Genomic DNA, 27,593 nt, shown 5'->3' on the forward strand with positions numbered 1-27,593 from the left:
TAATGAAAGATAAGAATTTAGTGCCATTGTGTACCTGTAGAGTTGGTGTTTCTGGTGATGTTCTCTGGTCCTTTAAAGTATCTGTTGCTTTGGTCTTCTTTTTTTTCTCCACTCAAAGAGTCCCCCCAAAATTTCTTGTAGGGCTGGTTTAGTGGTCATGAACTCCTTTAGTTTTTGTTTGTTTGGGAAACTCTTTACCTCTCCTTCTATTCTGACAGCCTTGCTGAATTAAGAATTCTTGGCTGCGTATTTTCCTAATTTAGCACATTTAATGTTTCCTGCCACTCCCTTCTGGCCTGACAAGTTTCAGTGGTCTGCTAACCTTATGGGTCTACCCTTGTAGGTTAAGGACCTTTTGTCCTTAGCTGCTTTCAGACTTCTCTCTTTATCTTTGTATTTTGCAAGTTTCACTATGATATATCATGGTGTTGACTTGTTTTTGTTGGTTTTGGGGGTAGTTCTCTGTGCCTCTTGGACCTGAATACCTGTTTCCTCCCCCAGATTAGGAAAGTTCTCAGCTATAATTTGTTCAAATAAACCTTCTGCCTCCTTTTACCACCATTCCTCTTTTGGGATTCCTATGATATGGATATTGTTTAATTTTATGGAATCACTAAGTTCTCTAAATCACCCCTCATGGTAATAGTTTCCTTTCCCTTTTCTTTTTAGCTCCATTATTTTCCACAATTTTATCTTCTGTATCACTTATTCTCTGCTGTTTCTTCAACCCTCATTGTGACTGTATCCAGTTGGTTTTGCATCTCAGTTATAGCATTTCTGATTTCAGCTAATTTTTAGGTCTGTGATCTCTGCAGCAAGGGTTTCTCTGGTGTCTTCTATGTTTTTTTTTTCAAGCCCAGCTAGTAGTTATGACTATTGTTCTAAATTCTTGTTCAGATATATTGCTTATGTCTGTTCTGAGCAAGTCTCTGGCTGTAATTTCTTCTTGACCTTTCTTTTGGGGAGACTTCTTCTGTCTTGTCATTTGGCTAAGTTTCTGTCTTCTACATGTTTTAAATGCTTGTTATATTTCCTGAACCTGAGAGTAATGCTATATTCAAAAGGGCTCATACACTTCAGAACCTGGCACTTCAGGAAGTGTTTCTGATGTAAGCTGTGTGCACTCTGCTGTTGTGTTTTGCCTGCTTTTTCCCACTGGCCAGTACTCCACAGAGTTCTTCCTTACTTGCTGTGTGGGGTGTTTGGACCTTTAGGTGAGCTTTGATTTGGTCATTAAAATGTGCTTTAATTCATTTGGAAAAAAAACAGAAAGAAAACCCTGATCCCCAAAAAAGATAAAAGGAAAGGGAACAACAACAACAAAAACAAAACGTAACAACAACAACAACAACAACAACAACAACAAACTATAAGGCTGATTCCAAAGAAAAGGGGGGGGGGGGTAAGAAAAGAAGAAAAGAAAAAAGAAAGAAAAAAAAGAAGCTTGATCCTAAAAAAAGGAAATTTAAAAAACAAACAAGACAATGAACCTGATTCCAAATGAAAAAAAAGAAGAAAGAATAAAAGTAAGTCTGATCCTGTTTCCACCAGAACTGCAGATGCTGTTTTGAAGCATTCGATTTTCAGTATACCTGGTTCACGCAGGGTGCTGGCTGCTCTGGTCTTCTGGAAGAGAAGCCTGCTGCATTGGCTCAGCATCAGTCTTACCTCAGTGAATAACTGGTTGCCAGGCATAGGGGGATAGGGTTTGGTGTAAGTGGGTCCCACCTCCACTGGGGGCCACTGTGTTGCACTCTGAAGTCCCATCTTGTTGATAATGGGGGGGGCGGGAAATGGCACCACCTCAATCTCTCATCCCTTGGCTGGGGATGTCATACCCCTACTGTTCAGGCAGCCCTCACAGAATTGTGAGGGCAGTCGACTCACCCTGCACCACAACTCTCCTGCATTTTTTCTTTGGTGTGAGGCTGGGATTCAAAACTCAAGTCTTAAAGTCCCTGGCTCTTCAGACCCAGCCCCCTTCTCTAGAATAGAGTTTCTCCACACTGTGAAGTTCTTTGCCCCTGAAAATCAGGCCCACACCTGTGCAATCTGTGGAATCTATGGTATAGCACTGCTAAAAGCAGCAAAGGTTGTATTCCCTCTGGGTGCACCTCTGTCCCCTACTGTTGAAAGGGCTTTTGCTGGCACCTTCAGGGTCTTTTGTCCTTGGGGAGGCAATATACCCTCTTCCAAAAGTACTCCAGGAAGGGAAAGTTCTCTCTTAATGCACCCCAGAGATCTCTACACCATGCTTTGCAGTCTGGGGCCAGCTCCCTCCCTGCAGGAGCTTGCACCACAGCTCCAATCTGGAGAAAGGCACTTCCAAAGCCTCAGATTTTGAGCTCTGAAGACCGTTTGCAAAAAGAGCCCTGCAACACTCAGTACTTCTCACTCCCCAGTCTGTTGTCCACAGAGGTTTTCCTCTTGTGCAAACTGATGCCGCACTCTCTTAACCCCTCTTAGTCTCCCTTTTGTCTCTCCATGAAAAGGGTTCAGGACTGCTGTTTTCCTCTCCCCCCAATTCACTTCTGTGTACCTCGCAACTACCACACTGTCTCCCTCCAACCTTGGAAATCCTTCTGCCAGTCTGCAGATCGACTTCCTGGGTGTTCTAAGTGATCTGACCTCAACACAGCTGAATTTCAGGGACTAGGAAAGTCCAGGGTCCCCCTACTTCTCCACCATCTTAACTCCTCATTTATCAGTGACATTTTTATTTCAGATAATGTATTGTGGCATTCTAAAATGTTCTTTTTTTTACATTTTCTATTTCTCCACTGAGATTGCCTGTCTTTTCATCTATTGCAAGTGCATTTTCCTTTATTCATTGAGCATAGCTCAATAATAGCTGCTATAAAATATTTGATAATTCCAATATCTAGATCACTGTGAGTCTGGCATCTCATGGTTTTCTTCTGATACTAGGTCACATTTCACTGATTCTTCAGAGGTCGAGTGATTTTGGATTGCATCCTGAACATTGTGAATATCATATTGTGGAGACTTCTGATTTGTTTTGATAATAGCCATCCTAATAGGCGTGAAGTGGTATCTCATTATGGTTTTGATTTCCATTTCTCTAATGACTAGTCATGTTGAGTATCTTTTCATGTGCGTATTGGCCGTATCTTTGGAGAAATGTTTATTCAAGTCCTTTGCCCATTTTTTAATTGAGTTATTTTCCTAGTGTTGAGCTGTAGTTCTTCATATATTCTGGACACTAGGGGCACCTGGCAGACTCAGTTGATACAGCATGCGACTCTTGATCTCAGGGTCAGGAGTTTGAGCCCCACATCGGGTGCAGAGACTACTTAAAAATACTCTGGATATTAATCCCTTATCAAAGATAGGATTTGCAAATATTTTCTTCCATAAGAAAACACGACCCATTATTTCTGAGAGTTTTGTTTTTATTCTCTTGATAGTGTCTTCTGATATACAAAAGATCTTTATTTTAATGAAATACAACCTATGTATTTTTTTCTTTTGTTGCCTGTATTTTTGGTATCCAAGAAATCATCTCCAATTCCAATATGATGAAGTGTTTCCTATATGATTTCTTCTAAAAGGTTTATTGTTTTACTTCATAAGCTTAAGACTTTGGTCCATTTTAGCTAATTTTTGTATATTGTGTAAGGGAAGGGCCTAACTTCATCTTTTGCATGTGGTATCTAGTTTTCCCTGTACCATTTCTTGAAAAGACTGTCCTTTCCCATTGAATAGTCTCGGCACTCTTATTAAAAGTAAGTTCACCACATACATGAGGGTTTATATTTGAGTTCTCTATTCTATCCTGTTTTTCTATATGTCTGTCCTTATTCTAGTACCACCGTTTTGATTACTGCAGCACTTTAGTAAGTTTTGAAATCAGAAAGCGTGAATCCTTTATTCTTCATTTTTCTTTTTCAAGATAGTTTTGGCTTTTTGGGATTCTTTAGGATTCTATATGAATTTTACAGTGGGTTTTTCTATTCATGAAAATAATGCTGTTGGAATTTTGATAGGGATTACATTGAATCTATAGATCAGTTTGGGTAATAATGGCATTTAACAATGTTAAGTTTTCCAATCCATGATACGGGATGTCTTTCCATTTACTTAGGACTTCTTTAATTCCTTTGAGCAAAGTTTTATATGGTTTTCAGCGCACAAGTCTTTCACCTCTTTGGTTAAATTTCACCTCCTAAGTATTTATTCTTTTGGATTTATTATAAATGGAATTTAAAAAAATTTTCCTTTTTGGATCATTTATTGCTCATACATAGAAATGCAACTTACTTTTGTGTGTTGATTTTGCATACTTCAACTTTGCTGTATTTATTTATTAGCTCTAGCAGGTTTTTTTTTGTGGTATCCCTAGTTGTTCTATATATAAGAGCATATCATCTGGGCACAGACAACATTTTACTTCTTGCTTTCCAATTTGGATGCCTTTCATTTCCTTTTCTTGCCTAGTTGATTCGGCTAAAATTTCCAATATTATGTTAAATAGAACTGGCGATATCCATTACTTCTCACAGAAAGTTAGAGTATGTATCTATTTAACTTTATATTCTACACTAGTAGTTATTGAATAGTACACATCAATATCACCTAAGGGACTTATAAAAAAGTTACGTTCCCTATCCTCTCCCACAAAGATTCTGGTTCAATAGGTCTGGGATGAGATTCAAACATTTAATATTTTTTAAAGCTTCCCAGATGTGGGCCTCTGTCCTATATTCTCTACCCAAAGTAATTCATCTCTGAGAACCTTATTTCCTTCATCTATAAAATGAGATTAAAAAGTATAATCACCACATTTTCTGAGGGCTTAACTATGTGCGAGGCAGCATTCTATGTGCTTCAGCATTATTTCATTGAATTCTCACAACAATCTTTGTTAAGGTCATTACTACTAACCCCCATCTTTACAGATGGGGAGGCTGAGCCAAAGAAATGTTAAATATGTTGCCCCAAATCACACAATTATTAAATGGTGAAATTAAGATTTAAATTAAATCAACATGACATTAGCATTTATAATCTTTAGGATGATGATGATTGTTATATAGTATAAGCCCAATAAATAGTAATTAAAATAATAGTTGTCAAATGCAAAGAAAATAATAAATTATTCATACTGATAGCTCCAAGTCAATAAAAAAGTTAAATGTGTTTATTATTCTCCACCTACTAAAGCCATCAAAGTAAGAGTACATTTTAGAAAGGCTTCCATTAAAAACTAATTTTCCATTTAATATCATTTATATTTTCATTCTCTATTTCCTCAATTCCCATTGACTCCAATCTATTACTACCAGTCTCCCTCTACTGCTCTACTCCACGATACTGCTCTTGACATCTGACCGTCAGATTAACCTCCTATTTTGATTTCCACTAATTTGAGGAGAACATTTTTTGCTTTTGGTTTCCAAAATATTACTCTCTGCTGGTTCTCCTCTTGCCATCTTTGACTACTCTGTCTCATTCTTCTTTCTTTTCCTAAATGTTATGCTTTCCCAATTTCTGGCTTTGGTCTTCACTCCTCATCTATGTTCTCTCTACATACTTTCTCTGAATGACGTCACAAACTCCTCTGGATTCAGTCCCAAGCCTAATACTCTAGCTCTGATCTTTTACTAGCTTCACAACCAAATTTTCCCTTGCCACTTGGGCATCTCCCCCTGTATATTTCATAGATATCTCCAGCTAAAAATGCCTGAAACAAAACTCAATCTTTTTGTCCAGAAAAGGCTATCGTTCCAACAGGCTTCTTTCTCTACCTCTGCTCTTCCTCCTGGTACCATATGCTACCCAATCTCTGAAGTTTGAAAACTATGATTCATCCCTGACTTCCTCTATTTCTATTCACATTTATCAGTGATAAAGTCCTGTCATTATTCCTACACATCTCTTTAATTCACACTCTCTTCTCCTTGGCAATGACTTTAGCTCAGAATCTTATCACAGATTGCAATAACCATATAATGTTCCTGAAATGAAATTCTCCCCACTCCACTGTGTAACCTTGTTTCCTAGTTTAAATTGTACTGATGGTAAATGAGGATCACTGCACCAGTCCTATCCCTATTATAGCGTCTATCACATTGTACTATAAATATCTGCTTCCATATTTGATTGTTCCACTTTTTAGTTTTATATCCTGATGACCTAGAACAGTGCCTATCACGCAACAGAGAGTAAATAGATATTTGCTTCTTGAATGAATGACTAAATGCTCTTGTCACACTTACTTCTAAAGAACGTGGGACTGAGCAATAAAAGATACACTTTCATTAGGATAATTAAGAAAAAGGTAAAGGAATAGCTATGAAATAACCCAAATTGCTTGTGAAAAAGTTAAATTTCTAGAAAATCCATTGATTCAAAATAAGTTAGTTTCGTTAGTGGCAGATAGATAAATGAGGTGGTACTTTGTACTCATACCTCTTTTCAAAATGTTTGCCTGGTTTTCTAAGTCAGATATTTCAATCTGGACATTTTCTTTTATCAACAGCTCTCTTTTCTTTGTTACTTCATACTCATTATTGAAGTCTGCAATTTCCTTAATAAATTTTTCCTCCTCTTCTATCACTTTTTTCTTTGTAGCCTCCTAAAAAACAGAAACAAAAGACCAAATATAGATGTTAATTTGTAACAATATTTTCTTTAGTGATTTACAGTGCAGTCATTTGGAATTATTAACAACAAAAATATATAATTGTATATCCTGGTATTATTACAAAGTGCTTTACTCCTCTAGCAATACTAATAAAAGAGCTGAAGCTATTACATAATGACAACCAACTATTCCCATGTGGAAGTTTTATCCTTAATGTTTTGGGAGTATTACTGATGTAGAAATTCTACTATTTATCTCTGTATCTGTGTTTGTGTATTAAGCTTAGAGCCGTATGTGCCATTCTGTCACTGCAATGTGAAACTGGGGAAAATAACTAAATGTCCAAACTTGAAAATAAAAATCTATACTCAAAGGAATAACCGCTAAAGAAAAAAGACAAATAAACAAACAAGGAAATCCAAAGAACCCTTTTAAAATATAGGTAAAGAAGGTAAAATTCTATATTTATTTCCAATTCAGTTCTATGAAATAGCTTACATTCTATGAGACATAACATGAAGAAGAAGTAAGAATTTCCAAGAACTCTGGGCAATGCTAGAACCTAAATATTACTGTATTTTTCTATTTTTTCAAAGAAATGTCCACTGATTGTGAACTGCATTGAGAAACTGGCCATATCATATGTAACCACCAAGTCTGTTGATTCTGAAATCAGATAAATATTTTTAGTATTTCTAAATATATTTTCTTTTGAAATGTCAATTAACTATAAGTCACATTCCTAAACTGGCCCTGTCATTTAAAACTACTCAGTCTATTGGTTCTGACTTAAGATAAAAAGATAAAAACTATCTTTTCACCAACATCCATAATATGACTAAAGTGTGAACCTCTCTGTCTTTCAGAAGCATTAAAACCAAGGTCTCAAAGCCTGAGCAATTCAAATCAGTTTCACCGTTTTTTAAATGCTTATTATAATTGCAAATAATATCTATATTGCATCCCTGCCAATAGAACTCTTTCAAACTGTATTACTCTACCAACTGGTTTTAAATAGCACTTAATACTTTCCATATCTGAACAGGACTATCTGCCAATATGCGTACAGATAATTTTCTAAAAGTACACCTAAGTATATTTAAATACTTTTCAATACAGTTAGTGAAATAGACATTTCTAAGCGGCTGAAGGCTTACAAAGGTTTGGAGAAGCATATTCCTCTGGTTTGTAATTTCACTACACTGTCTTTCTAAGGCATTTTCATGAATCTTCCAAAGCTGTAAGAGGAAAGTTTTTTCAGAAAATTCCTGAACCTTTAAAATGAAAAAACAGAAATCAGAATGAAACAATTAGTCAGACATTTTAGGTGCCTTAGTTAATAGAACAGATCTGTATAGCGTAAGATATTTTCTGTATTAAACTTAAATACAAAATAAAATTCACATTAAACATCGTATTTTATAGGTACTCTCACATATTTTTTATAAGTGTTCTATAATTACAAGTTTTATAATATTTCCCCCCAATTAGACTATAGGCCCCTCAAGGGCAGAGAACGTGTTTTCTTTTTTCTTTCCAATACCTAGCACATTTCTTAGCTTAGGTACCAAGGTTTTTTGACTACACACACTGAAATCTGTTGCAAGACAGCTTGTGTTAAAGAACAAGTTTCTATTCTCATCATTTATAAGGAAGATATGGATGAATTAAACATGTATACAGTATGACTAATAAAATGAGATAAAATCTACAAACCACAGGCAAAAACCTAGTCCCATGACTACAGTTATACTAAAAAACCACAAATCTGCTAAAGCCTTCAAATGCTTTTGTGAAATCATTTTTTTATTTTAGTACCTCATTTGGTTCTAGTTAGCAAAAGACATAATAACATTAATATTAGATATGTAACTATTATTTCATTTGAGCCATAAAGAATAGCATCTCCTGAGACCATGAATATTGAAGTGAAAGTCAGGAAGTTTTAATATATAAAAGCTAAAAATGACGCCAGACTGGAAATAATCTTTCCTCTATATTCAGTACTGGCCTTCATAAGAAAGCATCACTTTTAGTTTGGGGCTGTTCCCATCTCCACAGTGAAAAGAAAAAGGAAATAAATTCAATTTAAATTGCAGAAAGCAAGATTTACGGTAGCCATAAGAATTTCCTGAAGGTGAGAGACAGGGTGTGAAATCTCTGTCCCAGAAGATATTGAATAGTAAAGAGCTTAGGAATAGTCTAGTCCAGAGGCAAAGGGTTGGCCTGAAAGATATTTTGAAATGATATGGCTAAAATGTCCTGGAAATATTGGCATTAAAAAAGTAGCAGAAAAAAAGTAACAGGAATAAAACAGAAAATATGATGTCGCATATATATAATATCACGGCACGTCTGCTCACACCTTCAGTACTTGGTATCGTTCTCATCAGCTCTATCTTAAGAAAGACATCAACCAAAAATGATGAAAGAGATGTAATTTTCATGACCAAAGAAACTCAGAAAAAATTGTTTTAAAACTGGGGGCAGGAAGAATGGGGCAGTTAGTTATTTTACTGTCTAGAAAGACAGAAATTAGAAAACATAAGGCCAGATCTATAAAATCATCTAGAAATTGGTCATAATAGCAAGCAAGAATACGATCATGAATTCTATTACATTTATTTAGAATAAGAAAATACTTCAGAGCCACTTACTATTTATTAGTAAATGAGAATAAAATGAGTTCCAGAAAAGTGAAATTCTTTAATAAAGGTAATATATTAATTATGGGCAAACTCAGGATTGAAAATCCAGATCTTTTTACTTCCTTTCTTCTAAATAATGACTAGAACTATTTCAAAGTAATAGAGATACTTCTGGAACTAAAAGGGACTTCAGTCTCTGACAATAGCAGAAGTTCAAAGTATGGAAGTTTGAGAAAGAGAAAAATTATCAGACCCTAATGAAAGAAGATGGCTTGCAGTCTACACCTACCTCCCAGAGTTGCTATTTTGGACAGTAACCATGAATGCCTGAAAAACTGCTAGGACCAAATACTGGGCTGGATAAATTTTGGCTTAAGCCAATAAGGTGTGTCAGGTATTATGCCCTTCAGAATCAAAATTCCTGAATTCGGGTTGTTTCTGCCACTGATCTGTTGTGAAAGACTTATGGTAAAACCCAAAGATGAAGAAAATATTACTTACAAGGTTAAAAAGTTTTTTAAATATGACATAACCAAATTTATTATTCAAGTTCAGAAAAGCCTTATGTTGAGAACTAAGAAATTAATATATTAAAGTGAACTATTAGATAAGTTGGCATTTAATTGTAATATTTTACCACAATCTGAAAAATGAAACCTATGTACCCCAAATGAAAAGTAAACAGCTATTCAAAAGCTTTGTAAGAAAGATGTATCTATACATTTCCTCTTCCCCTAAACTCCCATGGGAATTATCATTTTGAGGTCTTTTCAGCTTCTTTGATATATTTTTTTAAATTATTGGCCGGCTTCTCATCATTCCCCTTTTCTGTCTTACACTCTGTCTTTATCTCGTACTTCCACATTTTCCTCCTTAAATTAACCTTAAAAAGTCCTAGAATCAATAACTACATAAAAATTACAGTAACACTAATTTTTAAATTTACTAGGGTCTGTGATTAAAACATTTAATACAAAAAGGAATTGGCAGGTAGAGGAAAGAGCCTAATAGAAAAAGAGGCAAAGAGTCTGAGAAAGCTCAAGTCGGTAAGGTTAAAGAGGAGATGCCCACAATATGCTGATTCAAATGGTGAAGACAGCAATAAGTTAAGGTTGCAGAAGCTACACAGGTTTATTAATAATAGAGTTCTTCATACTTTAACGAAACCAAAAGGACAAAGACTTTTGGATCTTCCCAGTTCCTCTTGGCCAAGTATGTTGTTACTCTTAAAAGCTGAAATAGCTTTTCAAGGCCACCTATTTGCAGAATGCATTTCTCATTATTCCTTTTGTTCTTTCTGTTATCACAACCAATCTCTTAAACTATTTTTCACATTCTTGTGTTTGAAAGCCAGACTTACTGAGGTGTAAAATTTAGGTAAATAAATCCAAATATAACCCCATACATATTGCTATGATCACAAGACAAGGTCATTTCACAGAATAAACCATCATCAGAAACATCTCTTTCATTATAAAAGTGATGGGTGGAGATCAAAACTTGAAAGATGCTGGAAGAAATGTGAAACTGTGACTTAAAAATAATTTTAACTAGGGGCGCCTGGGTGGCGTAGTCGGTTAAGCGTCCGACTTCAGCCAGGTCACGATCTCGCGGTCCGTGAGTTCGAGCCCCGCGTCAGGCTCTGGGCTGATGGCTCGGAGCCTGGAGCCTGTTTCCGATTCTGTGTCTCCCTCTCTCTCTGCCCCTCCCCTGTTCATGCTCTGTCTCTCTCTGTCCCAAAAATAAAAAACGTTGAAAAAAAAAATAAAAAAAAATAAAAAAAATAATTTTAACTAAGGTATAACTGACATATTATATTAGTTTTGAATGTACAACAAAATGATTTGATATTTATATACATTGCCAAATGATCATCAGAGAAAGCCTAGTTACCATTTGTCACCAAAGTTATAAAATCTTATTTTTTTTTCTTATGAGGAGAACTTTTTAAGATTTATTCTCTTAGCAACTGTCAAATATGCAATACAATATCACTGAGTATAGTCACCTCGCTGTACATTATGACCCGATGACCTATTTATTTTATAACGGGAAGTTTGTACCTCTTGACCCTCTTCACCCATTTTGCCCACCCCACAAACTCCTCCCAGCTGGTAACTACCAATCTATTCTCTGTATCCCTTAGTTTGTTTTTGCTTTATTTGTTAGTTTGTTTTGTGTTTAGCATATAAGTGAAAGCATATGGTATTTGTCTTTCTTTGTCTGATTTATTTCACTTAGCATAATACTCTTCAAGGTCCATCCATGTTGTTGCAAATGGAAACATTTCATTCTTTCTAATGGCTGAATAGTATTCCATTATAGATATATATTCACTCACACACACAGAGTAAAACCTTGGACTGAGAGTAACTTGTTCTGCAAGTGTTCTGCAAGATGAGCAAACATTTCTAATAAATTTTAACTTGATAAACGAGCCATGTCTTGCAGTATAAGTAATACGTGATGCCAAACGTCACATGATCACAACGGAACCAATGGTTCTTCTCTCTCTCTCTTGCTGCAGAGGAGGAGGAGAAAAAGGCAGAGGAGTATCCTCACTTCAGATGAGATTAGGGATATGTGTAAAATGCGGGAAAGTGCAAAATCTTGTAGAAAAGCACCACCTGAATAAGGCTGTAGCAGTGTGAGCAATGAATCTGTTTCAGGACAATGCAATGTCACATTTCTATGAAATCCTCAAAAGGAGTCAAAAGCAAGTGTCATTGGATAGGCTCCTCGTTAAAGTTGCACAAAAAGAAAAAGATTCCATTGAGCCAACAGATAGCAGGGATTTCATTAGTGATAGTGAAAGTCATCCTATACAACAACCCCCCTCTCTCTTGTCTCCCTCACACCAGCCACGAAGGTTTTCAAAGGTAAGTGCAGATTTATGTTTATTTTTCTTTATGTCTTTTATTTTCTTTATTATTTTGTATTATATTACAGTAATGTGATCATTCTTATATGAATACTGTTGGGTTGTGGAACAAATCATCTGAATTTCCATTAATTCTTATGGGGACATTCACTTTGATATACAAATGCTTTAGATTACAAGTTATGTTTTTGGAATGAAATACATAGATATATATATATATATATATACACACACATTCACACATATATATATGCATATATATGTATATATATGCATATACATACACACATATGTGTATATATATGCATATATATATACATACACACATGTGTATATATGCATACACACACACACACATATACACACACACATATACACACACACACACACACACACACACACACATACACACCACATCTTCTTTATCCATTCATCCACTGATGGACACTAAGGTTGTTTCCCTATCTTGGCTATTGTAAATAGTGCTGCAATGAACACAGGGGTGCCCCTATCTTTTTGAATTAGTGTTCCCATTTTCTTTGGGTAAATGCCCAGAAGTAGAATTGCTGGATCATATGGTAGTTCTATTTTTAATTTTTTGAGGAACCACCATACTGTCTTCCATATAGTTGCACCAGTTTACATGCCTACCAACAGTGCATGAGGGTTCCCTTTTCACCACATCCTTGTCAACACTTGTTATTTCTTGTCTTTTTTATTATAACCATTCTAACAGGTATGAGTTGATATCTCATTGTGGTATTTGATATGCATTTCCCTGATAATTAGTAATGTTGAGCATATTTTCATATGCCTGTTGGCCATCTGTATGTCTTCTTTGGAAAAATATTTATTCAGAGCCTCTGTCCATTTAAAAAAAACTTTTTTTAACATTTATTTTTGAGAGACAGAGACAGAGCAGAGTGGGGGAGGGGCAGAGAGAGGGGGGTACACAAAATCTAAAGCAGGCTCCAGGCTCTGAGCTGTCAGCACAGAGCCGTACGCAGTGCTTGAACTCACGGACCATGAGATCATGACCTGGGCCGAAGTCAGACACTTAACCGACTGAGCCACCCAGGAGCCCCTCCTCTGTCCATTTTTTAATCAGATTGTTGTGTGTGTGTGTGTGTGTGTGCATGTCTACCAGCTTTAGCAAAGCAGCAGGAGACTGCAGAGGTGGGCATGCCCACTGGCATTAGAAGGCCAGTTGGAGACTGCCGTGACTCTGTGCACCCACCAGTGCTAGCAAGGTAGAGGGAGAGTGCAAAAGTGGCTCCCGCCAGCACTGGTGCTAGCAAGGCAGCAAAATGGCACAAGGTAGAGGAAGAGCGCAAAAATGGCGCCCACCTCCGCCTCCATCTCTGGAGAGAGTCCCAACAGGCCCCTGTCCCTCTGGCAGATGCTTTATAATTAGCAAATAAATTTCTCCTTCGCATATCTATAGTCTAGGTTCTTTTCAAACTGCTGTTTTGCACTGGGTTCCGGGGCAAATGATTGTGTGGATGAGCCCTTTAAGAACAGAATCCCAGTTCCCTACAGCCCTTTGGATCTCTTGGATGTAAGCACCATTGGTTTTCAAAGGCAGACATTTTGCAGATTCATCTCTCCTGCACAGGTCCCGAGGGTTGGTGTGTCTGACGCTGACGTGCTCCTCAGGGAGAAGCTCGTATTTGTGAGCTTCCTCCTGATCAGGGGTTGCTGTGCCAGGGTGGGGTTTCTGGTGAGACTATGTCTCTGCCTCTCCCACCCTCCCGGTGTGGCCCTGTCTAGTATCCTTTGCTGTGGAGGCATTTTTCAGCTAGTTTTCAGGTCTTTTTCAGAGAGAATTCTTCCGTATGTGGCTGTGGATTTGGTGTGTATGTGGGAAGTGAGTTCAGATATTCCTATACGGCCATCTTGAGCCACCTCCCAAAATAGTTTTGAACATGTCTTATGGGGGCAGGTTTGAATTGAAGCACCACCTTATATCCACGGTAGCTTGAACATCTTACGATAAACACTTAAGATGCTACTGACTCTATCTCCTGAATTACCCAAGAATATCAAGAGGCCACAACAATAAAAAGTGTAGAAGGTTCCTAGCAGCAGTAATACAAATTTCTCTTTCTCATCTCTCTTCTTCCTCTGACTACAAACGAAGAGAAAAGATTTGCATGCCGCCTTAAAGTTACATTCTAGAATCAAATAGCCAAGCTTTGTGAGAAAATATTGCTGTTTTGGAAATTTTTAATTTATAGCACTGCCAACACTCTGGTTAATTCTGCTTCCCTCAGCAATAAAGGTCTTTCTTTCTTTCCCTGTTTTATTCCTCTTGGGATATTTGATTTTTCAACAGAGCTTATAGTTTTCCCAGTGAGCTGACTTATCTGGTCAACTAGGTCAGTTTTCAGCATAGCCGTGATTTGTGACTCTTCACTATTCTTGCTGCCTGGGTGCCTTAAGGTATTTTTCTACCAGAAGAACTTGAAAACTGAAAATGACTAAGAATTCTAAATTAATGTTTAGGTCCACGTAAGCAAGTACAAAGCTACTCTGTTGTGATTGCTATCGCTTAAAATATTCTCAGATTTTAGGAACTGACGTTTTGCTGATTAAATGGTCTGCCCAATAGTGTAATAGGCAACTCTACATAAGAAAACATAGGTAACGTACATTTCACATTTGTAACATCATAGCAATTGGGGGAAAGAATGTGTTATGACTATTACGGCAAAGACATTTTAAATGTTAGAGTACATCAATGAATATTGTATCAACAGCAGATATTAAGGTTTTATAAAAAAATCTATTTTTTATAAATGCATTTCTTAACCACGATGCAGTACTTAAAGAGAAACTCTCCATGACACAGTAATCCTTGTTTCAATGTTAGGAAATATTAGTTCTTACAATGGCTTATAAGGCTTTTCGTGATCTGCGCTCCCTTATTCCCTTTCCAACCTTATCTTCTACCATTCTCCACTTCAGTCGCTCTCTCCAGCCACACTGGCCTCCTTGATATTCCTCTGACATCCCAGGCACACTCCTTCCTTACGGCCTTTGTACAGGCTCTTCTCTATGCCTGAAAATCTCTTTCCCCAGATTCCTCCTGGTTCGTTCCTTTACCTCAATCAAGCCTTTGCTCATCTCTCATCTTTTCACTGAAGGTTATTAGGATGCCAGAGAAAACCACTGCAATTTAAGTTTCTTCTGGAAGTTCTTATGAATGCAATGTGGCAAGAAAAAGGAATAAGAGATATAATTATCCAAAAAGCCGGCACAAAATTCTCTTTCATTTGTTTAGGCAAATGCCATTAATACATACCTAATAAGTCCAAGAAAATCTACTGAGAAACTGTTGGAAATAACAAGAATTCAGGAAAGAGATTAGTAACAAATAAATACCAAAACTAAGTATCTTTTCTAATTACCAACAATAAACAGAAAAAAAAAGCATGGAAACAATCTCATTTATAACAGCAAAAACCAAATAAAGAAAACACAAATAAGCTTTAAAAATATCTGAAAGCTATATGAAAAAAAATTCTACTGAGGAATATAAAAGATCTATAGCATGTAAAAAGCTACATATCAGTAAGAAAAAGACAAGGAAAGGATATGAATAGGTAAAACACATAGTAAATATGAGCAATCTACGAACAAAGTAATAAATATAATTAAACAGGAAATTCAAATTAAAAGTATAAAAAGACATTTGTCTTATATTTGCCAAAAGAATAGATAATTTCAATTATATGAGTAGTGAAATTATCAGGAAAATAAACTGGAACAACTTTTCTGGAGGACAATTTGGAAATTATCAAAAGCCTTAAAAGTATATACCCAATTGGTGTAGTCGGTTAAGCGTCTGACTCTTGATCTCAGCTCAAGTCATAATCTCACGGTTCATGAGTTTGAGCCCCACATCGGGCTCTATGCTGATGGCACAGAGCCTGCTTGGGATTCTGCCTCTCCTCTCTGCCCCTCCCCCGCTTGTGTGCATGCTCTCTCTCTCTCTCAAAATAAATAAACTTAAAAAAAAATTTAAAAAGTATATACCCACTGATAGAGCAATTTGGTTTCTAGAATTTTATCCTAAAAAAAAAGTGCACAAAGATGTATGTCCAAAATTATCATCACAGTGATATTAATAATGGTAATTTATTAACAGTAATAATAAATGTTTGTCAGTAGGAAAGTAGTTAACTAAGATACGGTATAGCCATTGAATAGAATACTATGCAGTTACTAAAAACTGCTTATCTAGATATATATTTACTGACATATGCAGGATACATCAAACTGAAAAAAAACCAAATCATTTAAGAAAAAATACATGCACTTAAATAATTCTGAAAGAAAACCTATGAAAATATTAACTATATATTGGAACTATGTGGTAGTTTTCAGTCTGCTTTTGGCTTATCTCTATTTGTGGAATAAACTGCAATTAACACATGTTACTTTTATGAAGAACTCAAACAATTAAAGCCAGTTTGATTCAGGAAAAACAAAATGTCTACTGCATGTTCACCAAATATCATGGCACGAGGTAGCCTACCTCCTGAGACTATAACCCACTCTTCCAGTGGCAACATAAGCAAGGGCTCCTAATAAAGATGGAGAGGAACAGGATCTCATAATAAAGAGAAAAAGACCATTGTAGAGTAATAATCAAATGCATTTTCCTACCGTGGCAGTCACATATCTCCCATTCCTTCCTCTTTTCTGTCTTCTCTTAGGAGGAATTAATAGAATTTTAACCAGGACAAACTGGGCTGCAGTTAAAGCCATGGAACTAGACTGAATCAAAGAAGCTGAGGTAGGCAACCTTTCAACTCATCCTGAGATATTAATTCAGGCAATAACCACTCCTAAGGCCACATGGGTACCAATGGCTACATGAGAAATTCTCCCCAGAAATATCAAGATCACAGGCACAGCCGCAATAGCCAGTTTGCTCTTGACCTCTGCCATTCACCTTTTTTTGAACCCATCTGGTATTACAAAGTCCAACCTAAATCTAATCTTCTCAAAATAACCCCCATACTCCAAAATTATTCTTCCCCTTTTCCTCAAATAAAACTCCCATTTCCAAAGAACTGCTGATTCAGCTAGATATTAATCTGATTAGGGAAAGAGCAGTAATGCACAAATACTGATAGGCCAAGAACACCTTGTAACGATACTTCTTAATCTGAAAGGCTCATGGGGGAGATACTCTGAAATAAGGTGATTTCTATGCTATTTGACAATTCAGGAGGCAGTACCTTATCTTACCTATCGCTACATCTTCCTATTCTGTCAGGATATAAAACAATGGAATGCTGAAGGCAGTGATTTTTCATGTACTGCTTTTAATGGAAGAACTATAAAATGTCACAGGTGCTTTAAAACATACATTTTCCTCCTCATAATAAGAAAATTTGGCACATGAGCAAGAAAAGATCATACCTCAGTCAAGTATACTACAAGAAAGTGGGTTGGGGATATTCCCATCAACTTGTCAACCATCAGCTTTGGCTTTAAGAAGACAGTTCATACTTTAAGAATTCGAGAAAACAAGAATGGGATTAAGAACAATGCATACACTGGATCTGTTGGCAAACTGTAAATCTGAACAGTTCTCACATAATGACAGCATGAATCCCACCCCAAAAAAAATACTGTAATGGAAGATAAGAGAATTACCCAAAAGCTTACAGAGCAAAAGTACTGTAAATCTCTGTAATATAGTAGTACAGGGTACAAAAAGATACATTCTGTTAATCAAGTCTGTGATGTCCTCAAAAGGATACAAAGGTATGTTCCCTTAAAAAAAAACAAGAGCAAGTAAGTACATAAGAGAGTAATATACAAATACAAGCTGAGATTAAAAGGAAGACAGATAGTTAAAGAAATAAAAAAGTAAGAACATAACAGGATTTAAATTTGCAGAGTATTCAATAACAGAAACAACACTGCCAAAGATGGAATCAGTAATATAAAGTATAAAGAGTTCTCCAAGGCTGCTGAGAAGTAGCAAATAACAGAAGATCATGGGTTCAGAGAACAGAGAACAAAGATCTAAGCTCATCGGGAATAGGGGTACTTGAAAAAGAAATCACAAGTAATAGTTGAGGTTCAAATGGGAGGCTCACCCATGGTTTAGACAAAACAAACAGATGCATCTGTGAACAAAACTGGAGTTGTTAAGATAAAAAAATCTGTACAACCAACCAGGGTAGAAAAATGAAAATGGTTACTTAAAAGGAATTGTGAAAGACCAGACTGATTTCAGCATTTCTCTTCTGCATTAAAAATTTCAAAAATCAGTAGTGCTACTTGTTTTGATGATTATCAGGTGTTGTATGTAAGTACTGAATCACTAAAATGTACACGTGAAACTAATATTACACTGTATGTTAACTGGAATATAGATAAAAACTTTACAAAATCAGTGGTGCTAGAGCTACATAATTTTCTAAAAATAGGTGTGAGCCAAGAATTTTGTATGCAAACATACTCATTCAAGTGTGAAAACAACAGAAAGAAATTTAGGACCTTAGGGGCTTAGAAAATCCATTTTTCCTGAAAAATTACTTGAACAGTTATACAGATTGACCAAAAGATAGGTAAGAAATAAGAATTCAAGAATGAGGAAGTTGAGGCATTAAGATATTGTAAAGTGAAAAATTCTGGTTAATATGGCAGTCTAAGCAAATGTGAGCAGGACCCACTTTCTCCTCAAATACAGAGAAATGCTATATAAAATAGAACTACATTTAAAATAGACATTGTTTACATAGTCAACCCGGAATCAAGAATGGGAAATCGTCATGCCAGAAACAAAGAGGTGACTCAGGGTAAAATGGTGTGGTAGAATTTAAGCCCAAGAGATATCTTTGAGACTGGGTTACAGGTATTAGGGACTAATGTTTCCAATGCCCACATAAGACCAAACGTCAGGACCACAGGGAGCTGGAACTGGGATCACTGGATAAAGTCAGGAATTGAGAAGTGTCTTTGCCAGCTATGCAGGTGGAGTAACAAAGCCCCCTTCGTCGTAGAGACACAGCAGATAAATGAGCTGCCGCCATTGAGCCATGAGTGGAAGGAGTCATCCCTGAGAAGCCCAACCCCAAGCGTGAACTCTTCATAAATATGAGATTCATGTATCTCCTATTCATGTAGTGCAGAAACCCTAAGTTCAGAAATTAACATCAAAACTGGTCCTGAATGGGTGAAATATGTAAGGCTATGAAACTGCTTCATAGGGAGACCTTCCTTATGAAGGGAATATTTGGTACTCCCAGGAATGATAGGCTTTGCTAAAGGTAAGTTCACAATAGAAAACTTTGAAGCTCATAAGAAAATATATCATTACATAAGAAAGTCATAAGATGAAACAAACAGAATTCACAGAAGAGAACGGAATTCTATGAGAAAAGGTTTATTTTTTATTTTTATTTTAGAGAGAGAGAGTGCAAGAGCAGGGGGGAAGGGCAGAGAGAGAGACAGAGAGAGAGAGAGAGAGAGAGAGAGAGAGAGAGGATCTTAAGCAGCCTCCACACTCAATGTGGGGCTCCATCCCATGACCCTGGGATCATAAACTGAGGTGGAATCAAGGGTTGGATGCTCAACCAATTGAGCCACCAAGGCACCCCTATGAGAAAAACTTTAAATTAACTTACTCAATAATATTTATTTAACACTCACTACAATTCAGGCACTATTCTATACTGGGAATAACAGTAACAGACAAACTAGATGAATTTGTATTCTTTGTGGAGCTTACATCCCATTGTGGGAAAACAAATAATACACACATCTATGTAAAATATGTCAAGAGGCAGTAAGTGTTACAAAATAAAGGATAATGAATGGGGGGGGGGGGGATGGGGGGATGCTATTTTATATACTGGAGGTCAGGGTGGGTCCTCTACAGCAACCATTACGAAACTTTTTAGTCTCATGACTTTTCTTGTCTTTAAGACTTTATAGTCTTAAAAAATTATTGTAAACATTTTGGTTTGTTTTTTTTTTTGCAAGCTAGACCTATCAATATTTTCTGTATCAAATATTAAAACTGAGGAATGTTAAGAAACATTTATTAAGAATAACAATAGTAAACCCATTGCGTGTTTAAAAATATGTATTTATGAAAAGACAGTATTTCCGAAAAAATAGTAAGAAGAGTTGCGTTTACATTTTTTGCAAATCTCTTTAATGTCTGGCCTAAAGAAGACAACTGGATTCTCACATCTACCTGTTTATTCAATCTTTTGCAATATGTTTTTTGTTGTTGTTGTTGAAATAAATGAAGAAAATGTGGCCTCACACAGTATATTTTAATACCCTTTTCAAACGATTGCGGGTATGCTTTATACCGCACCCAAACTAAACTGCTGGTAGTCCGTAAAGGTTAGTTGCAATGTGGAATCTGAAACTATTCCAAAGAATAGTTTTCCTTTTCTCTTACAATAAGAGAAGATTCCTCTTCTGTTACAATAAAATTTATTGGTCTATCTTGTGCTTTGAGAGGATCTTTTATCCATGCATGGTTTCCTAACATTATGTGCTGGTCATTCGGAAAATACCGTTTCGCTCAACTATTCAAATCCTCCAGATGTGGATACATTTCAAAGTATGATACTAAGAAATAACATTCGTTAATATCATCACCAAACTCATCAGAAAAATCTTTAAGTATTGGGAAACTGTCAAACTTATAGGGACAGGTAAGAGTCTTCCAAAATTCTAATTTTTGTTTGGAAGGTTGAATATTATCAATGGCAAAATATTACTAATACTACTACTACCACTACTTAACTATTCGTTGTTTGCCTTGAAATGTCAGGGTTACTTCGTTTTTGAAAAAAATTTGCCAAGTACTCAAGTTCAAATAACTACAGCCTGTCAGTTATTCAAGTAAAAATGGTGTTCCAGAAAAAAAAAGAGAGCTATTTCATACCGCAACTCATCACACACAGTATTGAAAACTCATATACACAGTGGTCAACTTCAAAACAGTCATGGCATATAGTGAAACTGGTGGGTTTTATTTTTTACTGCGAGTTTATGACAGTGAAAAATACAATGACTGCTAGCACAGTTTGGTGTCACTGCTTTGATTTGTGCTAAGGCACCAACACTTTTACTCACTGCCTTTACCCACCATCAATGTGCATGCAAGCTTGGTGAAAATGGCAAATAATGTCTTTGCGTTATTAAGAAAATAGTTTGACATCACAAGACCTCCTGAAAGAGTCTTGGGGAGGCCTTTGGCTACAGATCACATTTTGAAAATCAGAGCTCTAAAGTGGCAACTGCACCCTAAGATTTTCACGGGACTGTCCTTTTCAAAAGTCTCACATTCCAGTGGAATGGTTGGCCACCCTCCAGAAAGAGACCTAAAAGAAGTGAGTGTACACAAAATACCACTAGCTGAGGGAAGATGCATTTCGGGAAGAGGAGACACCAAGTGCAAAAGCTCTGAAGTCAAAGAACGGCAGAAAATTAGATTATCCTCAGGCAGGTAGGCTACTAGAAAATGCCCAGTGCTCAAATACTCAAAGGACATCCAGTGACCTCATGCATTTTCATGTTTTAGATAATTACTCATGACAAATATGAAAAGTTTTTCTTTATAGAACTCCACAGAAAAAAATTAAAAGTAATTACATACTTTTTTTTAGAAAAGAAAACATCAAGAATTTTAAGTTTTAGGACACCTGGTTGGCTCAGTTGGTTAAGCGTCCGACTTCAGCTCAGGTCATGATCTCACAGTTTGTGGGTTCAAGCCCCGTGTGAGGCTCTGTGCTGACAGCTCAAGCCTGGAGCGTGCTTCGGATTCTGTGTTTCCTTCTCTTTCTGACCCTCCCCCACTCATGCCCTGTCTCTCTCTCTCTCTGTGTCTCAAAAATGAATAAAAGTAATTTTTTTTTTAATTTTAAGTTTACAGTTAAGTTTACATACTTGAAGCTGTTTGATGTCAACTCTCAAATTAAGGTAGAGAGTCATTTTGTAATTGATTTCCAATCATTCATAGTGTGATTTAGAAATTGCTTAATGAATGTTTGTTGAATGAATAATTCTCCAATGTGTGACTGGAGATATTTAGAAATGAGGAACACAGTTAACTGATTTTCTAAGAAATCACAAATCAAAAGATAAACTACTGAAAAAGGATTCTTTTGTGCTGTATAAGGAGGTCAGCAAACTAAATTTAATCTCACGCTTTTTGCATACTGAGCCACAAACTTACTATTCTTTAATTAGAGAACCATTCTCTCAGTTCCTGGAAAGGAAACTTTTTTTTTTCCTGTTGAGAACATTTCTCACATTTCAAGCTAAACAATTCACTTAGAGTAGCTCTTGAAAGAAAGAAAGAAAGAAAGAAAGAAAGAAAGAAAGAAAGAAAGAAAGAAAGAAAAAAAAGAGAAAGAAATAGAGGCACACGTGGTAAATTTTACAATTAGAAACAGTGCAGTAGATTTTCCACTTTGTGAATCCAAGCCAGGAAGTGTGCAACTTTTGTGATTGATAAGCACTTGCAAATAGAAAGGCTATCTGGCATACTGTTATAGAGTTCGCTCTACACTGCTATTATCATGAAATATTCTTTGGATTTTAAGATCGTGAAAACAAAGTTGAGAAAAAGGAGTTCAATAAATGCTATATGTAATATTTTTCATTTCATTTATAAATGCAATCATTCCAGTTCTATCAATATGAAGAGAGATCACTGCTTCTCAGAGACCAGCTCTCCACACCTTACAAGAATTGGAACCGTGCAAATGACCATTAATCAAGCAGCTCATCTTAAGAATAGATGTGCCAAATGGCCAATAAGCACCTGAAAAGATGTTCAGCATTAATGCCATTAAGAAACTTGAAATACAAACCAAAGTATAAACCAGATACCATCCCACACCCACTGAGATGGCTATAAAACAAAAACAAAACAAATTAAAAACCCAGGAAACATCAAGTGTTGGTGAGGATATAGAGAAATTGGAACCCTGCTATACTGCTGGTGGTAAAGTAAAATGGTGCTGTTGCTATGGAAATAGTGTGGCATTTCCTCAAAAAGTTAAACCTATACTTACCATATGACCCAGAAATTCCACTCCTGGATGGACTACTCAGGAGAACTGAAAATGTGTGTTCATACAAAAACTTGTGGACAAACATTCATAGCGGTATTATTCTTAACAGCTAAAAGTGGAAACAACCCAACCTTTTACCCAGGTCTGATGAATGGATAAACAAATGTGGTAAAGGAACAAAGTGGTGATACATGCTACCATATGGATGAACCTTGAACACATGCTAAGTGAAAGAAGCCAGTCAGCAAAGGCCACCTATCATATAAATCCACTTACATGCAATATCTGGAGACAGAAAGTAGATTAGTGGTGACCTAGGGTTGGTGGGGTATGGGGGGGATGGAGGGGGATGCTAAAGGTATAGGGTTTCTTTGGGGGGAGGGGTGACGAAAATGGTTTGCAATTAGTCACGGTTGCACAACTTTTTGAATAGGCTTAAAAGCACTGTTTTGTAACTTTTAAAATGTATCTTTATTTTTAAAAGTAACATAACAGCTATGTCCCCACCCCCAGCTTAAGAAAGTAAACATTATGTGTACAGCTAAAATGCCCTGTATACCCTTCCCTGATTACATTTATCTTCTACCCCCGTCAGAGATAATCACTATCTTGATGTTGCTACTTATCATTCCACGCATGTCATTATACTTTCACTATATATTTATAATCCCTCATAAGATCTATTATTGTTTTGTGTGGTTTTAAATGGTATCATACTTATGTACTTCTATAGGTTGCTTTTTTTTTTTAATCACAGTATTATGTTTTAGAGCTTTGTTGAATTGGGTGGGGGGGTCATTATTAAGTGGCTTTTTCACAATGACATTTAGTACTTAGAATTCTGAGGTCATACTCCCTGGAATAATAACTAAATCTGTTATGTCTTTGCCTAATTTTTTTTTAAATCAATTCAATCAGGTGATTTCTTCAAGCATCTCAAACCATCATTGAGTTCTTGTCCAAAATAAAGGAATTTTAAGGCCATGTTAATAACATAAAGGCTTTATAAGGACCCCAACATAAAACAAGTCTTACTGGACAGAGGGATAACTTACAGAAGAAAACCCGGCATTATATACTTTCATATATGATAAATAATACCAAGATTAAATGACAAACAATCAATTAGCCTTACATATTTCAGCCAACTACAGGGACTCTCTACATGGGCCTTCTGGCTTCAACCACTGAAATATTTGTTGTAGAAACTGCAGGTGCCTCAAATATACATTCTTCCTTTCCTCGGTTAAGCATTACTTCTCAGAAACTTGTACCATTCCTAAACTGTCCACTGAATTTGGGAGAATTTTCTACTCTTGACTACAATTATTGAGTTAGGGATAGTCACATGTCACAATTTGTAGAAATGACAGGAAAGGAGGCATCTGATGAGGCTAATTTACTTGCTTTTCAGAGAAAGCTTCTGCAAACTTCCTTCTCTCTCCCCGATTCAAAACGAGAAACCATGCGACTCTAGGAATTGTTAGTTACTTTTTGGGGAACACAAGGACAACCAGCATTCTACCATTCTTCTTTATTAACAAAATTACAATTTTATTCAGAGGAGGAATGCATCCCCTTAAAAGTATCTACATTCCCAGGCTCCCTTTTCCAGGCTTGACCATGTGACCATCTAATCCTTGAGATGCAGGTCTAAGTCCTTAGAGAGGCCTTCCCTTCCACCAAAGCAATGATAAAGCCACATGAGGAGAAGTCTTTTGATTTTCATGTTCTCCTCTTCTTCCAGCTGGAATTCAGATATAATGCCTGGGTATGGAAAAGTACTTTGACTGTAAGGATGAAAGCCACATGCTAAGGATAGTGCAACAGAAAGAATGTTTTAATCCTTAAATCTTCCAGGATTTCCTTGAGCACCTTAATAAATGGCTTTGGATTTCCTACCTCCACACTTCCCATTACATGGAAAAAAAATAAACCTTTATTTGGTAAAGCCACCATGGTTAGATCTTTGCTATAGGGAAGCTGATGCGATTCCAACCGGCATAACTTCTGAATCCAATGTTTGGTTTTCAAATACGTAAGAAAGTAGTTTCTCAAAATTGTTTAAGCTCTTTTGAGTTGGATTCTGTTTTTTGCCACCAAGAGCACCCTAAACTGACGGAGCCCTCTAAGGAAGGAGTAGTACCTCTGACTTGACTCTAAACTCTCAAGGACAAAGGCTGTATATTACTCATCCTACCCTGCTGCCTGACTGAAATGGATCTCTGCTAATGAGTAGCCCATATGATTACAGGGAAACCTTTGTAAACTCACAGTATTACCTTGCTTGCATAAGGCCACCCAACTGGAAAAGCAGAGGAACAAAGAAATGAAACATTCTTATTAATCATTTCATTAGACACATAGGACACATATTCATCAAAATTGCTGAAATACCAAAGCAAGGAGGCTTTTAATGAATCATGCCTTTGGTTTGCTTTATGTCTCCAAACTTTTCTACATCCTCATCCTGTCCTTATTCCTTTCTTTATACTCTACTACAGTGGTTAAGAGCAAGACCTCTCTAGTTAACCCCACACAGATTCAAATCTTTTATCTATTACCTCTTACGTGACCTCGTGTTAGTTACTTCATTTCTGAGTCTCAACCGTCTCAAATGAATAAGGGTGGAATAATTCTACCAACCTCGCCGAGTTCTTGTGAGAATTAATTGAGATAGTGTTTGTAAAATGCTTACCATAAGGCGTGATATACAGTAACAGTTTGCTCAATATTACCTCTTATTTTTAGTTTGTACAACAGAGGAGGTATCCCTCCTTTTGTCTAAGGCTAATTCTTACCTTATGCTCTGGGTCCCATCCTCCTTTGACTTCCTCAGAGACTTTTAACTATTGATTATCTTTACTCTCTAGTCTTTTTTTTTTTAAGTTTATTTTTGAGAAAGAGAAAGAAAGAGAGAGAGAGAGAGAAAAAAAAAAAAAAAAAAAAAAAACTTGAGTGGGAGAAGGGCAGAGAGACAGGGAGAGAATCCCAAGCAGGCTACACCAGCTCAAACCCACAAACCATGAGATCGTGATCCGAGCCAAAATCAAGAGTAGGGTGTTTAACTGACTGAGCCACCCAGGGGCCCCTCTCTAGTCTTTATCTTTAATCTCTCTCTGTAGCGCCCTTCCCAAGAATATGCATAACAATGATGATGGTAAGGATAATGATGAAACAGGAGATGATAGGATCTGAAGATAGAAGAATTGTCCTTTGTCAGAAGGAAGGGCACTCCTTCATAACAGGAAGAAAAGGGGAGAAAACGGGTCTTCACATAGGCAGGTTTGGAGAACTGTAGGTGGGAAAATAAAAAAATCCCGTTGGATGGTTTCTATTTTCTCTGAAACAAAAGGCAAAGTTATCTATCGCCTAAGTGTTAAACAGTTCAGAAGAGACAATAAAATGTATAAAAATAGTGAAGGTTTAAGTAGCCACTACAGAGGGTGAGAAAGACATGTAGTAGTATTTCCAGGCAGCGTGGAGGTCTCAGTTGAAGCTGAGGCTAACATTCACGAATACTGGATCCAATCTCCCCTGGAATTGTCCAAGTGCTGACACAGTAGCAGCTAATTGGTTCACTTAGAGTCGGGAGTCTTGCAAGGGGGCGGGGTGTGAAAGAAGAGGAGAGAGAGGAGTCAGGAGGAAGAGTGGAGTGACCAACCATGAAATCTAAGAATAAAGAGGGAAATGAATGAACAGACAAGTACTAGTGGAGAAAGACAGAAATGGATTCAAGGTTCAGATGAAATTGAAAAATATAATGGAAAAAAATGAAATATTTTATTGATTTTGAAAGTGAAGTGGTTTTAAGGTCATGGCCAAGTCCAGAGTATGATTATGGAAATAGGTGGCTGAGGTGGAGTGAGGAAAAAGGTCACTGAAAATGTGGCAACCAAAGAACTAACAGGCCAGGGTGGTAGCTGAATAGTCCATATGGACAATGACATTCATAATGATGGGGAGAGTGGAGACAGAGTGGAAGCCTGGGACCAGGTACCAAATTCTAAAGAACAAGTGAGTGAGTAGGGTAACAGAAAAGAAAGAGGGGAAAATATGGTAGAACACAGTATGAGCCACCAAAAGAGGGTGGAGAAATATTCTGGCAGTAGCATGGGGGAGTGAAGAAAACTTCTGCCAAACCTCTATGAGGTATCTTCAGTGTGAAAGAAAAATACTCCGTAGAATAGATTCCAGACTCAAAAATATATTGACTGGCTATGGAATTATACACACGACCAAGGTGAATGCAAAAGACATAATGTACTTAAAGTTTTATACTACAATTTTAGAAAATCAGCTGTGCATGTTCAGGACAGGAGGGATTTTGCTTAAAGGACTTGCATGTAAAGAAGTCAGAGAGACTGTAAGCAACTAAGTGTAACTAC

General features: G+C 36.7%; 1 protein-coding gene and 1 long non-coding RNA gene across 5 annotated transcripts in view; one reads left to right on the forward strand and one right to left on the reverse strand.

Annotated features, from left to right (window-relative positions):
- LOC132684865 (uncharacterized) overlaps nucleotides 1-17,217 on the forward strand; it is a 31,218-nt gene extending 14,001 nt beyond the window's left edge. For both annotated transcript variants that reach the window (XR_009612834.2, XR_009612835.2), the window contains exons 3-4: nucleotides 11,783-12,134; nucleotides 16,858-17,217. This is a non-coding gene — a long non-coding RNA (uncharacterized LOC132684865). The remainder of the gene's footprint in view (nucleotides 1-11,782; nucleotides 12,135-16,857) is intronic.
- CCDC172 (coiled-coil domain containing 172) overlaps nucleotides 1-27,593 on the reverse strand; it is a 71,973-nt gene that overhangs the window by 39,533 nt on the left and 4,847 nt on the right. For all 3 annotated transcript variants that reach the window (XR_009612832.3, XR_009612833.3, XM_060641396.3), the window contains exons 4-5: nucleotides 7,765-7,881; nucleotides 6,433-6,598 (exon numbers count right to left, since the gene is read on the reverse strand). Coding sequence is in view for 1 of the 3 variants with exons in the window: in XM_060641396.3 (XP_060497379.1) it covers nucleotides 6,433-6,598; nucleotides 7,765-7,881 (283 nt within the window). In the remaining 2 variants the exon portion in view is untranslated. The remainder of the gene's footprint in view (nucleotides 1-6,432; nucleotides 6,599-7,764; nucleotides 7,882-27,593) is intronic.

The sequence above is a fragment of the Panthera onca genome, chromosome D2 (assembly GCF_046562875.1).
Source record: "Panthera onca isolate mPanOnc1 chromosome D2, mPanOnc1 haplotype 2, whole genome shotgun sequence".
Classification (NCBI taxonomy): domain Eukaryota; kingdom Metazoa; phylum Chordata; class Mammalia; order Carnivora; family Felidae; genus Panthera; species Panthera onca.